We start from the raw sequence: 13,360 nt of genomic DNA on the forward strand, positions 1-13,360 counted from the left end.
ATTATACATAAGAGTAAACCATTAATTACATGTTCATTTAGCATTACTTTTCATCATAGTTTAAAATAGTTCAATTTAATAGAAAGAATAAATGTTGTGCAAATTGTTTTGTCAGTTTGTTAATTTGGTGAGGGTTATTTTTCACAACTTTGAAATTATTTTTCTGATGGAAAACCAAGTGGATGTAGTTTAAGTCCTGGGACTCTGTGTCAACGCATTTGAACTGATGCCTGGTCTCTCTTGAGGAGGAAAAGGCCTAACAGTGACTAATTGATGGAGACTTTAATAGAAGAAAAGAAATTTAACTAATACTGATTTTTTTAATTACATTCAGTTAGACATTTTCCCTGATTAGGCAATGTCAGTAAATTGCTTGCTACCTATTTAAAATTAAATTTTTGCTTCCAAAAAAACTGACAAATCTATATAGATCTTAGTATCAGTAATTTGATGTTACAGACTACAGTATGTGAACTAAATCATTCTGTCTTTTCTGTAGAAACAAGAAAGTGAGTGGCAGAAAGTTGATTATCTAATGGAATTTGCAGAATGGTTATACTGCAATAAGTTTCCTCTTAATGATGCTATTAAACATCTGGACTGGGCAGTAGATATCTTGCTACATTTGAAACTTGCCAAAGGACCTCTTGAGGAAGAAGGTGTGTAATTGATGTACTTATCCTTCAAAATAATTTCAGTACATGAATGCAGTATTTGTTTTTTGTCTTACTATCTTTTACAGAATAAAAGCACCTGATCATTTTCAGTATATAAAAAGACCTTATATGGAACATGTTTCAGAGTAGCAGCCGTGTTAGTCTGTAGTCGCAAAAAGAAAAGGAGTACTTGTGGCACCTTAGAGACTAATTTGTTAGTCTTTAAGGTGCCACAAGTACTCCTTTTCTTTATATAGAACATGTTTCTTCATCTACAAAAGACTTAGAGGAAGTGAAAATGAAAAACCTGAGCTTCTTCACTTAAGACCTGATTCAAAACTGAAGTTACTGACGTCAGTGAACTTTGCATCAGGCCCTTAAATAAATCACAGAAGAAATGGAACAGGTTGATACAAAGATAGGTGCCAGAGACACTCAAGAACCAGTGTTGATGTAAATAACTAGTTTGTACCCCTTTTACAGATAGTGAAATGAAGGCATAGAGAGACTGTCACTTTCCCATGAATGCTCAATGCAACGACCAGAGATAGAATCTGGCGTTCTGACTCCCAGACCCTTATTACAACTATGAAACCACACCCCATTTCTTTATCCCTTTACCCTATTTCCATTACTTTATGAAATCTCTGGGTAAAATTTTCAAAAGTGCCTAGGTCCCATTTTAAAACATGATTGTCAATGGGACTTCAGCCTCCTAAGCACGAGCGTGATTTTTGAAGAAGCAACTCAGGCCCCTAAGTTTTTACCCTTTGTAACCATTTACATTGCTAATACCTCAGTGACTAGTTTGATAGAATGTTCCAGTCTAATTGAAGAAAACAACTAATTTCTAGACGAATGATGTGTGACATTAACTGACATCTTCTCCATTTGTGTCGTATTTTTATATAGACAGATGAGATGGGTCAAAAAAGAACAAGTGATGAGATGCAGTTGTGAAAGATGCATGATTCCTCTGTTAACACTGCATAATTAAAATGGCACTGAAAATGTCCTATTCATGTTTTTTTCTTTAAATATTACTTATCATTGTTTGTGTAATGGCAATTTAAAATTAATCTCTATTCATGGTATTTCCCTTCCATTCCACATAATCTTGCTGGTTGTTGATGAATGCTGGGCCCCTTTCATCAGTTCTCTTTTAAGAAGAAAAGCATTAACCATTTTGTATAAAAATGTATATATAGATTTTAATGGATTTTGAGAAAAATAGAACAAAAAAAGCAGATCAGATTATGAACTTATTAAAGTTGTTCCTGCCCCTTTAGGGGAATATGGATATTTTTGTTAAAATCTCAGATCCCACAATCTTCCACATTTAACTCATAACAGTTAGAGCACCACTCTTAAGGGGCCCCAGAACAGAAAGTTAGAATATCCACCCTGTGGGCTGCTTAAACCAGGCACAATTAGATGAGGGTACCCTTACTCTGCATTTCTTTGCTTTGTCATTGCTTACAGTTCTTTTTAAAGTGTATTGTTATGTTTTTATTAATAATTGAAACTATGATAGAAGTAATATTCTTCTATCATAGCAAGGTCATCTTTGGTAAGTTGGATTTCCATTTTTCTAATGTCATCTTGCTGTCAGTGGATTCTTTTTCATTTCCACCTTAGAAATGCAACTTTAAATAAGCCTTGAAATATTGTACAATGTCAGACCATTGACATTGTTTTCATTGTTGTTTTTTAACAGAGAAAAACATCAAACAAGAAATACCATCTCCAGCAAAGCTGAAGGTAGACTTTGGGGTAAATGTTACAATTCCCCAAACTGCTAATGAAGATTTAAAAAACATAAGGCAATTGGAAACTTTGTTTAGAGCACATACTTTAATGGCTATAATTTCTGGCCATAGCTCACCTTATCATCAACAACACTGTTTGATGGCTTATGCTAACATCATTCGTATCTGGCAGGTGAGGAGATCAGAATTTACCAATCACATTTAATTTATCTACTATATGAATACATAGGGAGACAGTATTTTGTTATTTTAACTGTCTTTATTATAATACAGACAATCCAATTTTACAATATTGTTAGGATATAGTTTTACAGTTTCTAAGCTTTAAATTAGAAAATTATCACAAGAAACTAGAGAGTACCTCTGTGTAGTTCAAATTCTTCCAACAACCATATGGAAGAAAGACAGTGCTCAGCTAAAGCTATTACTCTCTGTTGGTGTGTATATTCTTTGGAGCCTGGGGATCCACTTCTTCTACCAATGGTTTCTAAACTTTACTATCTAAATAGCTAGGGTAGAATAAGAACCATGATTGGTGATTTACAGAATTCACAATACTATTGGTGAAGAACAATAATTACAGATAGATAGTGACTTAGATCATTTCAAAGGGTATGTCATTTAACTAAAGGAATTATTTGACTTAGGCCTGGTTTACACTGGGCGGGGGGGATCAATCTAAGTTGCACAACTTCAGCTACATGAATAACGCAGCTGAAGTCCATGTACTTAGATCTACTGTTCTGCAGCATTTCAAATCAAATTGAATGAACCTCATTAAATGTTGTATTTTCTCATTGATGTGACTGCCTAATTTCCAGTGACATTTATAGAAAATATCAGAAGGACTGCACTGCATGTTAAATTTTTTTAATTTATTTAAATATTCGAAATGGTGAAAGCTGTACTTTACCTCAGTATATGCCACATGCCATCGTAAGTGCCACCTGAGTGGTGTGGGTGAGAGATCTGCAAAGTGAAGCTGGTATCCAAATCAGTATGTTCCAGGTTGTATTATTGTTTTTCCAGTGATTACAAATGCTTACAAAGTGATTAAGTAATTGCTTAATATAAAAGCTTGTAGCTGAACCCTACTACATACATGTGTTGATAATTATCAGACATTCATCGTGAAATTAGTTTGGACTATATAACATATAAAAATTTGGAAAACAGGAATTTTAGAAAATAAAATTCTGACTAACATTTCCAAATTTCACATCGTTAGAATTTTTAATATTCTGTACTTGACTAAGAGAAACAGGATGATTTCTAGATAATGATAGTAGATGAATAAACATCAAAAGTAGCTAGTGCAGATATCAGTGTCTGTTATAGGACAATTGCAGTAGCTGTCTGTGGGCTAATGCTTATAGATCAGTGCTTCTCAGACCTCAGCAGTTCAGGAGCCAAATTAGCAAACATTACCCAAAAGAGCCACAGTAGTGTGAATTCATTGTTTCATTTACTATAGTACTATATATTCATATTTAAACAGTATGATGGGAAATAGTGTGGGTGGGTGTGTGGGTTTGTTTACACATATATATATAAATTCTCACAGCAAAATGACTGACCAAGTATTATTTTATCAGCTACAATTGGTTAATACCATAGTAAAAGCATCTTGAATGCTTAATTACTTAGGGTGATGAATAATTCAGTCACACAGAGTTTTAATATCATGTGCTGTAAAGAGCTGCAGGAGACGCATTAAAGAGCCGCTTGCGAGCCTCAGTCTGAGTGTCACTGTTATATATTAACATTGCTGTGAGCTTCAAACTTTTCATAAAAGACATTTTAGGATTGAAAATAGGTTGTTTATAAAGAGATACAGGAAAGCTTGCAAGACTGTGTGATGTGAAGCTTGTTTGGGATTAAAAATAGAGCAGATTTGATTGAAGATGAATGAGAAGGACAGATTAAAATCTTTTGAACTCCTCGGGGATCCTGATGCTTGTTTTCATTTCCAGGTGAGACTCTAGAATCTTAAGACTCTTCAGTAACTATCTGTTAGGCAATGGAGTAATTTCTGAAAGCTTAAAAAAAACCATGAAATGTTAGATGCCTTAAAAAAAAAAACACATAGTGCCATATGGTAAAGACCCAGTGTGAGATCTTGATAAGTTATGGAACATGTAGCCGGTGTTCCAGTTTTAGTCCACAGGTTGTCTTGTGGACTTTGATCACCTCTAACAGAAATTATTGTTCAAATGTCCTACCAAATTACTATCCTAATTTTTAGTCAAGATCAATAACAAAAAGAGCTTCAGTAAGGAGTTCTCTCCTTCCTTGGGAATCAGAACGTCAAAGCTTTGCTTCCACAAGACAAAGAGAAAGAAAGATTTTCTCCAGATACTTCATATTCTGGAGCTTCAGTTAATGCAGCATACACTATGCTACACTACACTTTTGCAATAGGGCAGACTTGGAGGAGCATATTATACTTGTCTTTCATCTGTGCACAGGCTCCCAATTCATGGTGCTGTGAAACTAAGGTGATGGTTGTAAAGTCCTAAATGATCTAGGTATTTATTTCAAAGACTCTCACTTTCTGTACCCAAACTGAACAGCTGTGTTCAGTCATAACACTTGAGCTGTTTAAGTGCACTATGGTGACTCATGCTTCCATAAATGCTTGTAGAAATAATCATAATGTGAGGGTTCTAGGAGCCTTTGAAATTTTCTGTCTCTGGGAGAGTAGTCTTGAGTGAACATAATGGAGTGTGATTCTGTTTCTAGTAGCTAAGGACAGCATTTATTTATTTATTTATTTATTTAAAGTTAAATAATTGTAATTATTTTTCTCTAGGTTTCATTGTCTGCAGCAGGATCTATTATTAAAGCATTACCAAAATCCTCACCATCTTCCCAGAATGCACAGTCAGCCACACCTAAGAAAGATAAAGGCAAAAAGGATGCAAAACAAGTAAGGCACTCCTCTTTATGAAAAATCTAGATATTTTTACTTCAATAAATAGTGTTTCTTAGGTCAGTTCTTCAAGCACAAAATTATAGAAATTGGCATTACAGTGCTAAAACTCACCACCTGCTGCTTTCCAGACCCCAAAATCAACCACCCTTAAAAAGAACCAAGCCCAAAAGGATGCCAAACAGGTGTCTTTCTTTTTTCCTCTTTGAAACAGTTCTGTTTAAGTAAATATTTATTGCTTATAGAAAATAAACTCTCTAAAGAGTTCCTTTAATTAAAGGTGCAGTCTTCAGTTATGAAGGAGAAGCCTAAACGAAAAGGACCAGTTGAAGCATTACCAGCGAGTGTGGAGGAATGGGCTAGCTATGACTGCCCTGATGAAGTTAGAGATGCTTTTAAACAGGAAACAAGCTGTTATGTTATTAACCGGGATAATATTCTGGTACCTGTAAGTAAACATTTCAAAATCATTGCTCTACTTTAGGAAAACAAAAGCTGAGACCAATCCTAGTGTGACGAAGTGGGACTGTTCTTAATGTTTCCTCTGAATAGTGTGGGGGTGCCTCAGTTTCCCCTATGCAGGTCTTAAGTATCTAGCTGGTGGGGTAAGGGTGTATGATCATTGCAGAGCCCTAGAGAGCAGGTGTGCAGGGGTCTGGACACAGAGAATGGCCGACACCCTGTTTCCTGGCAACTGATGGCCTGGCCCTTCCCCCTGCAGGGTGAGAGCTAAAGGGTTGGAGAACAAAGGAATCAGGTGACCTCCTGGCCCGGGAAAGGGACAAAGCCCAGAGGAGGAAGGGCTGGAGAGGGTTTTCAGTTTGAGGCTGGCTGGGGACATGGAGTGAAGTACAGACGTGGTTGTCTGGCTCACTGCCCCCCAAAATGGACCCAGCTGAGGGGTCCTGTTCTCTGCACCTACAAGCTCTGTGTTAGACCATGTTCCTGTTGTCTAATAAACCTCTGTTTTACTGGCTGGCCGAGAGTTGAGAGTCACGTCTGACTGCGGAGCTGGGGTGCAGGACCCTCTGGCTTCCCCAGGAGCCTGCCTGGGCGGACTCACTGTGGGAAGTGCACAGAGGGGCAGAGGATGCTGAATGCTCTGAGGTCAGACCCAGGAAGGTGGAAGTTGTGTGAGCTGTGTGTCCTGCAGACAGTCTGCTCACAGAAAGGAGACTTCCCCAGAGTTCTGACTGGCTTCATGGGGAGCAGTTCCAGAGCATTGCCCAGGGACTCCGTGACATCTAGACATTAGTTTTTGTCTGTATATAGTCAATGCGTTTTGCAGACAGTTTTTAAAAAGACTTTTTTTTCTTTCCCTTATCTGCTTTTATATTATGAAGGTGCTGTTTGCAACTCCATAATTATAATGTTCTGAAACAGGCTTAAAAGGGGCAACACATTCCTTTTAATTCTGTAAGTGTTCTAACATTACGTGAAACTTTACATAATGTTAGATTTTGTGCCATTTGAATTTTTTTGTTTGGGTTTCTTTAAATCAAATATTATTAAGTAAATGGTCTTTAGTTAAAATTCCTTTATGCCAGTTGGACAAAGTTGGTGAGAGAGACAAGCTTTCAAGCTTACATGGATCTCTTCTTCAGTTGTGGGAAATATACTCAGAGTGTCACAGCTAAATACAGTGTGAAACAGATTGCTTAGCATAAGTTGTTAACACATATTTCAAGGGACTGACCATTCAAGGTGAAGTGGTCCGTTAACACCCCTCCAGTCAAAGTGGGGAAAGACAAGGGAGGGGGAAAGGCAGCGAGGTATGGGGGTTGTTAATGGGTTAGTTTGTTATAATAAACCATAAATCCAGGGTCTCTATTCAGTCAATGATTTTTAGTGTCTAGCAAAGTTATGAATTTAGCCTCATAGATTTGTCTTTTGAAACTATTGGACAGGTTTCCTTTGAGAATGAGGACTGATTCGTCAGATGTAGAGTGACAGCTTCATGAAAAATGTTCACACCAATTGCATATTCTTTTGTTTATATATATATCTTTAAAACAACCCTGTATCTCCTCAGCTGTGGTAGAGGTGAATTTTGAGTGGATCTGGTATGCTAGCAAGTTTTTTTTAAATATTTTTAAAAAATTTCTGCTGTTATTCATCATAACTGAAAACGTATGTACAACAAATAGTCAATGCATAAGATTTTCTTCATCAGATATAAATCTTTATCAGCTTCATTTTTCTGGTAGATTTTATCCTTCATCAGAGAAGATGTGTATACCAAACATAATGAACCAGATTTGGACCAATTATTCCCACTGATGAAACCAGTGGGACTGGCCATGTGAATAAGTGCTCATCAATAGGAGTAAGAAGTTCACAAACTAATCCATGGGAAATTATGCAAATCTATAAGTGCTATATAGTAATTATGAAAATTCTAATGATAACAGTCATTTTGGCCTGAGGATCTTTTAATTCTTCTTCAAGTAGTGTCCCTATGGGTGCTCCACTTCAGGTGATCTGCACCCTGTGCCTTTGACTGGAGATTTTTGGTAGCGGTGCCTGTCTGGCCTGTGCATGCACTCCACACGTCCTTGTGCCTCACACTGAGGCTATATGGGGCCACTCGCGCAAACCACCTCAGTTCCTTCTCAGCTGCCTTTGGCCTGAGGTGGAGTCTACAACTGTGCCTCTTCTCTACTAGTATTCAGAATTCAGTTTGTTTGTTAGTATATAGTGTTAGTAGTTGTTGGAACATCTGTTCCTTCCTTCCTTCCTTCCTTCTTTCCTTCCTTTGGAAAAAAATGTTTTTTAATTTGTTGTTCATGCATATTGTTAGATAGTGTTAAATGTGTTTTTCCTTCAGTAGAGGTCAGTTTGTTGTTAATTTGCTTGGGAATGCCAGGCTTCCTGGGATTCAAAAGGTGCATCTCTTGTTGTGAGGCTGTCTGAGTCAGCAGGGAATTCCCCCAGTGTCTTTGCTGTTTGGGTGATACCCATATTTCTAATAAGTGCAAGATCTGCACTTCCTTCAAGAGTAGATTCCCATTAAATTCCTGATGATGGAGCTTTGGTGGACCTCCCTTTACATAGGCCTCCCACTATCACTAGTGCCCCCATCCACATCGACATCTCAGTCCCTGGACAAAGCTAGAGACATAGGTGGTACCGTGACACTGAGTACATTTACGGTACCAAAGACTTCAGCAAAGATAGTTCCAATACCTGCCTCTAAGCAGAAGGGAATGAGTAAAACTCCAAGAAAATCTCAGTCACTGACACACAAGAAGAGTATGGAGACCTCAAGTCCCAAGAGGAATTCCATGCAGACTCTGAACCATGTTGATACCACAAAGGCAAAAAGGAGTCAATTGTCTAAGACAGACACAGTACCAAGCTCGGGCACCACTATGCAGAGCAGCAGAGTCAAGGTAGTGAAGAGTTCTGAGCTGAGCCATGAACAACATTCAGTACCAGTAACAGGAAAGTCAGGGGTAGCAAAGACCACTCAGGTGCTTATGGTACCAAGGGAATTGACACTGACTATCTCCCATGCAAAGGGCTTAGTACCAGCTTCTTCAGTACCATAAGAACAGCCATACTGGGTCAGACCAACAGTCCATCTAGCCCAGTATCCTGTCTTCCAATAGTGGCCAATGCCAAGTGCCCCAGGGAATGAACAAAACAGGTAATCATCAAGTGTTCCATCCCCCAGAATCGCTCTCAACCAGAGTCACTCTCAACAGTTTCTCTCTCAACCCACTCTTGGACACCATCGTTACCGCATGAATGTAGGTACCCTGTGGACTGATAGTATCTTGGGAACCGAACTCTTCTCTGTTAATGAGTGCTGGAGGTTTGTCAACATCAAGACTCTCTTGGTCACTGACTCCGCTATCTCCTAGACCACCACATTCACCCTCATTTTTCTTGTAAATGGAACAGCTATCTCCACTGTTGGTGTATGTGAAGGAGGAATCTTTGGACTCTCATGTATCTGTCTAGGGTTCCCTTATCTATTCCCGTACATGCTGCTGTCCATCTTATACTGACGTACTACAGCAAGATAGATCCCAGATGGAACCCACATGGCAGGAACACACATGAATGCCTCCATTTGGGCCCTCCTCAGATATGTAAAACAGCAGAAATTCAGGACGGTGATCAGCATTCCCTCTAATTTTTCCCACACATGTGCAGAATGAATTTTGTTATGTGCACCAATATGGAGGTGATGTGTGACATATCACCTCCATATTGGTGCACATAACAAAATACATGTGATGGGGGGTGGGCCAAAGGTTTTGGAGTGTGGGAGGGGGCTTAGGGCTGGGGCAGAGGGTTAGGGTGCAGGGGGTTAGGGCTCTGGCTGGGGGTGCGGGCTCTAGGGTGGAGCCAGCGATGAGGAGCTCAGGGCTGGGGCAGAGGGTTTGGATGCAGGGGGCTGCAGCTCTGGGGGTGGGGCCGGGGATGAGGGGCTATCGCAGGGAGAGAGGACTCTCCCCATCTCTCTCTCCCCACAGCAGCACTGGGCTGGGGGAGGGCGGGCAAGGGGTCTCTCCCCGCTGCAGAAGCTCCGGGGCCAGGCTGGGTTGGGGCTGGGGGAGAGGCACCTCTCCCTGCTGCAGCAGCTCCAGGGTTGGGGGAGAGGCACCTCTCCCTGCCGCAGCCCTGAGCACCTGCACGGCACTTAATAGGCTGCTGTGCAGCTGTTCAGCTTAGAGGACTTTAGATGGCGACCCTTGCAGCAATAATTCCCTCGTTTAAAATTAGGAGATTGGTTTATGACTGTCAAGGTTCCTTCCCCACTCTGAACTCTAGGGTATAGATGTGGGAACCTTCATGAACCCCTCCTAAGCTTACTTTTACCAGCTTAGGTTAAAACTTCCCTAAGGTACAAACTATTTTACCTTTTGCCCTTGGACTTTATCGCTGCCACCACCAAACTTCTAACAGGTATATAACTGGGAAAGAGCCTGTTTGGAAACATCTTTCCCCCCCAAATCCTCCCAAACCTTACACCCCCTTTTCTGGGAAAGGTTTGATAAAAATCCTCACCCATTTGCATAGGTGAACACAGACCCAAACCGTTGCATCTTAAGAACAATGAAAAAGCATTCAGATTCTTACAAGAAGAATTTTAATAGAAGAAAAAGTAAAAAGAATCACCTCTGTAAAATCAGGATGGTAAATACCTCACAGGGTAATCAGATTCAAAACATAGAGAATCCCTCTAGGCAAAACCTTAAGTTACAAAAAGACACAAAAACAGGAATCTACATTCCATTCAGCACAGCTTGTTTTCTCAGCCATTTAAAGAAATCGGAATCTAACGCATATCTAGCTAGATTATTTACTAAGTTCTAAGACTCCATTCCTGTTCTGTCCCCAGCAAAAGCATCACACAGACAGAGAGAGAGGCTTTGTTTCTCCCTCCCCCCAGCTTTTGAAAGTATCTTGTCTCCTCGTTGGTCATTTTGGTCAGGTGCCAGTGAGGTTATCCTAGCTTCTTAACCCTTTACAGGTGAAAGGGTTTTTCCTCTGGCCAGGAGGGATTTTAAAGGTGTTTACCCTTCCCTTTACATTTATGACAATGACTCTCAGCCAACAAGACTCACACACTTTCATGTTGCTATTTACCCTTCACACCAAAGATTTCTTCAATTTTTGATCAACAACGAGCGCTGCCCATACAGGGTGCTTTCTTTCAATCTGTCTTCTCCCCAAGAATATCCTCAAAGATTCTGGTGGTAGTCGCCACCCACCTATATCATTTGGATATAGTAGTTTTACCTTATCTGAACAATTGACTGATCGGGGCACATCATGTCAGGAAGTGTTGGCAGCAATAAAGATGATGTATACTCTGTTTGGCAGCCTGGGCCTCCCAGATAAATCCCAGAAAGTCCATTTTTATTCTAACACAGCATCTAGACTTCATAGGAGCTTTCCTGGATGCACTGACAGACTGAGCAGCAGACTTCTTGCTGTAACAAATCTCATATCCAGGATTCAGGGAAGTCCTCAAGTAACAGTAGGAGATTGTCTTCAGCTGCTTGGACACATGTCAGCTTGTGTCTTTGTAGTGTAACTTGCCAGACTACATCTCAGAAGTCTACAGGGATGACTGCAAATGGTTTACAACCCAAGAAAGCACAGTCTAGACAGGTTACTATCTGTTCTCCCAGTGGGTTATACAAACACTGAACTGGTGGAAGGACCCAGCTCAAACATGTGCAGGTGTTCCATTTTTCCAGAATCTGTCTATGACAGTCATAACATCCAACACTTCATTTTTGGGTTGGAGGATACATCTGGTTCAGAGCAAATGGTGACTACTGGAATTGAGAGTAATCAAAAATGCTTGCTTACACTTCCTACTGCTAATTAGGTCCCAGTCTATAAAAATAATGACAATCTGGCATGCATATATGACATCACTGTCAGAGAGGAGTACATTCCCCACCTCTCTGTGCTGAAGCAATAAAATTGTGGAATTGGCAGATAGTCATCTTAGCTTCATATCTCCCAGGTATTCAGAACACCATGGCAGATGACCTCAGCAGACATTTATCTTGAAATTACGAATAGGAATTAAACTCCCAAGTCCTCCACATGATATTCCTAGTCTGGAGAGTCTTGGCGGTCAATCAGTTTGCCATGGTAGCTAAAGCAAAATGCATCAGCTGTTGTTCCAGAGGGGGGTCTCAATCCCCAGCCCCTAGGAGATATTTTCTCATCTCAAGGAAGAAGGGACTTCTCTGTGTATCTCCAGCAACACTGTTACTGTTAAAGGTCCTCAACCAGGGTCAGGTCAGGGTCATAGTGATTGCACCAACGTAGCCAAGACAAATTTGGTATTCCTACCTAATCAGACTAACCTCTTGTCCTCATTGGAGACTTCCGATCACTTCTCTCCTCCTGACTCAGTTGAACAGTTCACTGCAACCCGCAGGTTCTGAGGCTCCAAGCATGGTTCCTCAATGAATCTAGGAATAGGAATGAATCTGTTCATCAGAGGTACAACACATTTTATTAAACAGTAGAAAAGAATCTACAAGAAATACTTATCTCCAGAAATGGAAGCATTATTCTCTTTGGTGTAGCAGTCATCAGATTTCACCTATTCTTTCCTCCCTTCTCAGAGTATTGGATTACTTGTTGGAATTGGAAACATAGTGTGTTTTCTGTGAACTCTATTGGGGAACCCTTTAGAAGCAATAACAACCTTTCATTTACACACAGTTGCTTTTTGTTTTTTCCACTCTTCATCACCAAGCCATGGTAAGATTCCTAAGAGGTTTGTCAAATCTCTTCCCACAAATCAGAACTGCTCTAGCTGGGACCAGAACATAGTCCTTAACTGCCTGTGAGCCACCAGCTACATATTCTTTGTTAGATCTGTCAATGAAGATGGCTTTCTTGGTAGCTATAACTGGAGAATTGGGAGCTTTAATGGCTGGAGAACTGGGTGCTTTAATGGGAAACACTGCACGCCCCCTTTGCCCCATTCACCAGAGAGAAAGTATCGCTGAAGGCCCATTCCAGATTTTTACCGAAGGCGTCCTTGGAGTTAATCAAACTATTCATCTCCCAGGTTTTTTCCCCAAAACCACATTCAGACTTGTCAAGAAACCATGTTCCGTACCCTAGATGGTAGGAGGGCCTTAGCTTTTTACTTAGATAGGGCCACAACTATTAGAAGATCTCCTTGACTATTTGTCTCCATTGTGGACAGAAGTAAGGGTTTGGTTATTTCAAAACAGAGGTTATCAAAGTGGATCTCTGGATGTATTAAGATTTGTTATGATCAAGCTCAGCTTCAACCCCCTTCAAGAATGATAGCACATTCCACTAGAGCACTTTCTACTTCTATAGCCTGACATAAGGAGGTATCCATTGCAGACAACTGTAAAGCAGCAACATGGTCCTCTTGCATACCTTGTCTAGTCATTGTGCCATGGTGCCTACCACAAGATCAAATTCAACTGTAGGCAGTGCAATTCCCTCTTCTGTATTGGACTCTGCTCTGAACCTTGCAC

The 13,360-nt window shown here is 40.1% G+C and overlaps 1 protein-coding gene across 10 annotated transcripts in view; it reads left to right on the forward strand.

The window, feature by feature from the left end:
• CFAP46 (cilia and flagella associated protein 46) overlaps positions 1 to 13,360 on the forward strand; it is a 141,051-nt gene that overhangs the window by 74,908 nt on the left and 52,783 nt on the right. For 9 of the 10 annotated variants that reach the window (XR_012160032.2, XM_073353952.2, XM_073353955.2 and 6 more), the window contains 4 exons: positions 500 to 659; positions 2,374 to 2,597; positions 5,238 to 5,354; positions 5,638 to 5,805. Coding sequence is in view for 9 of the 10 variants with exons in the window: in XM_073353952.2 (XP_073210053.1) it covers positions 500 to 659; positions 2,374 to 2,597; positions 5,238 to 5,354; positions 5,638 to 5,805 (669 nt within the window). In the remaining variant the exon portion in view is untranslated. The remainder of the gene's footprint in view (positions 1 to 499; positions 660 to 2,373; positions 2,598 to 5,237; positions 5,355 to 5,637; positions 5,806 to 13,360) is intronic. The other variant, XM_073353954.2, reaches the window with a different exon arrangement.

This window comes from Lepidochelys kempii, chromosome 7 (genome assembly GCF_965140285.1).
Source record: "Lepidochelys kempii isolate rLepKem1 chromosome 7, rLepKem1.hap1, whole genome shotgun sequence".
Lineage (NCBI taxonomy): Eukaryota > Metazoa > Chordata > Testudines > Cheloniidae > Lepidochelys > Lepidochelys kempii.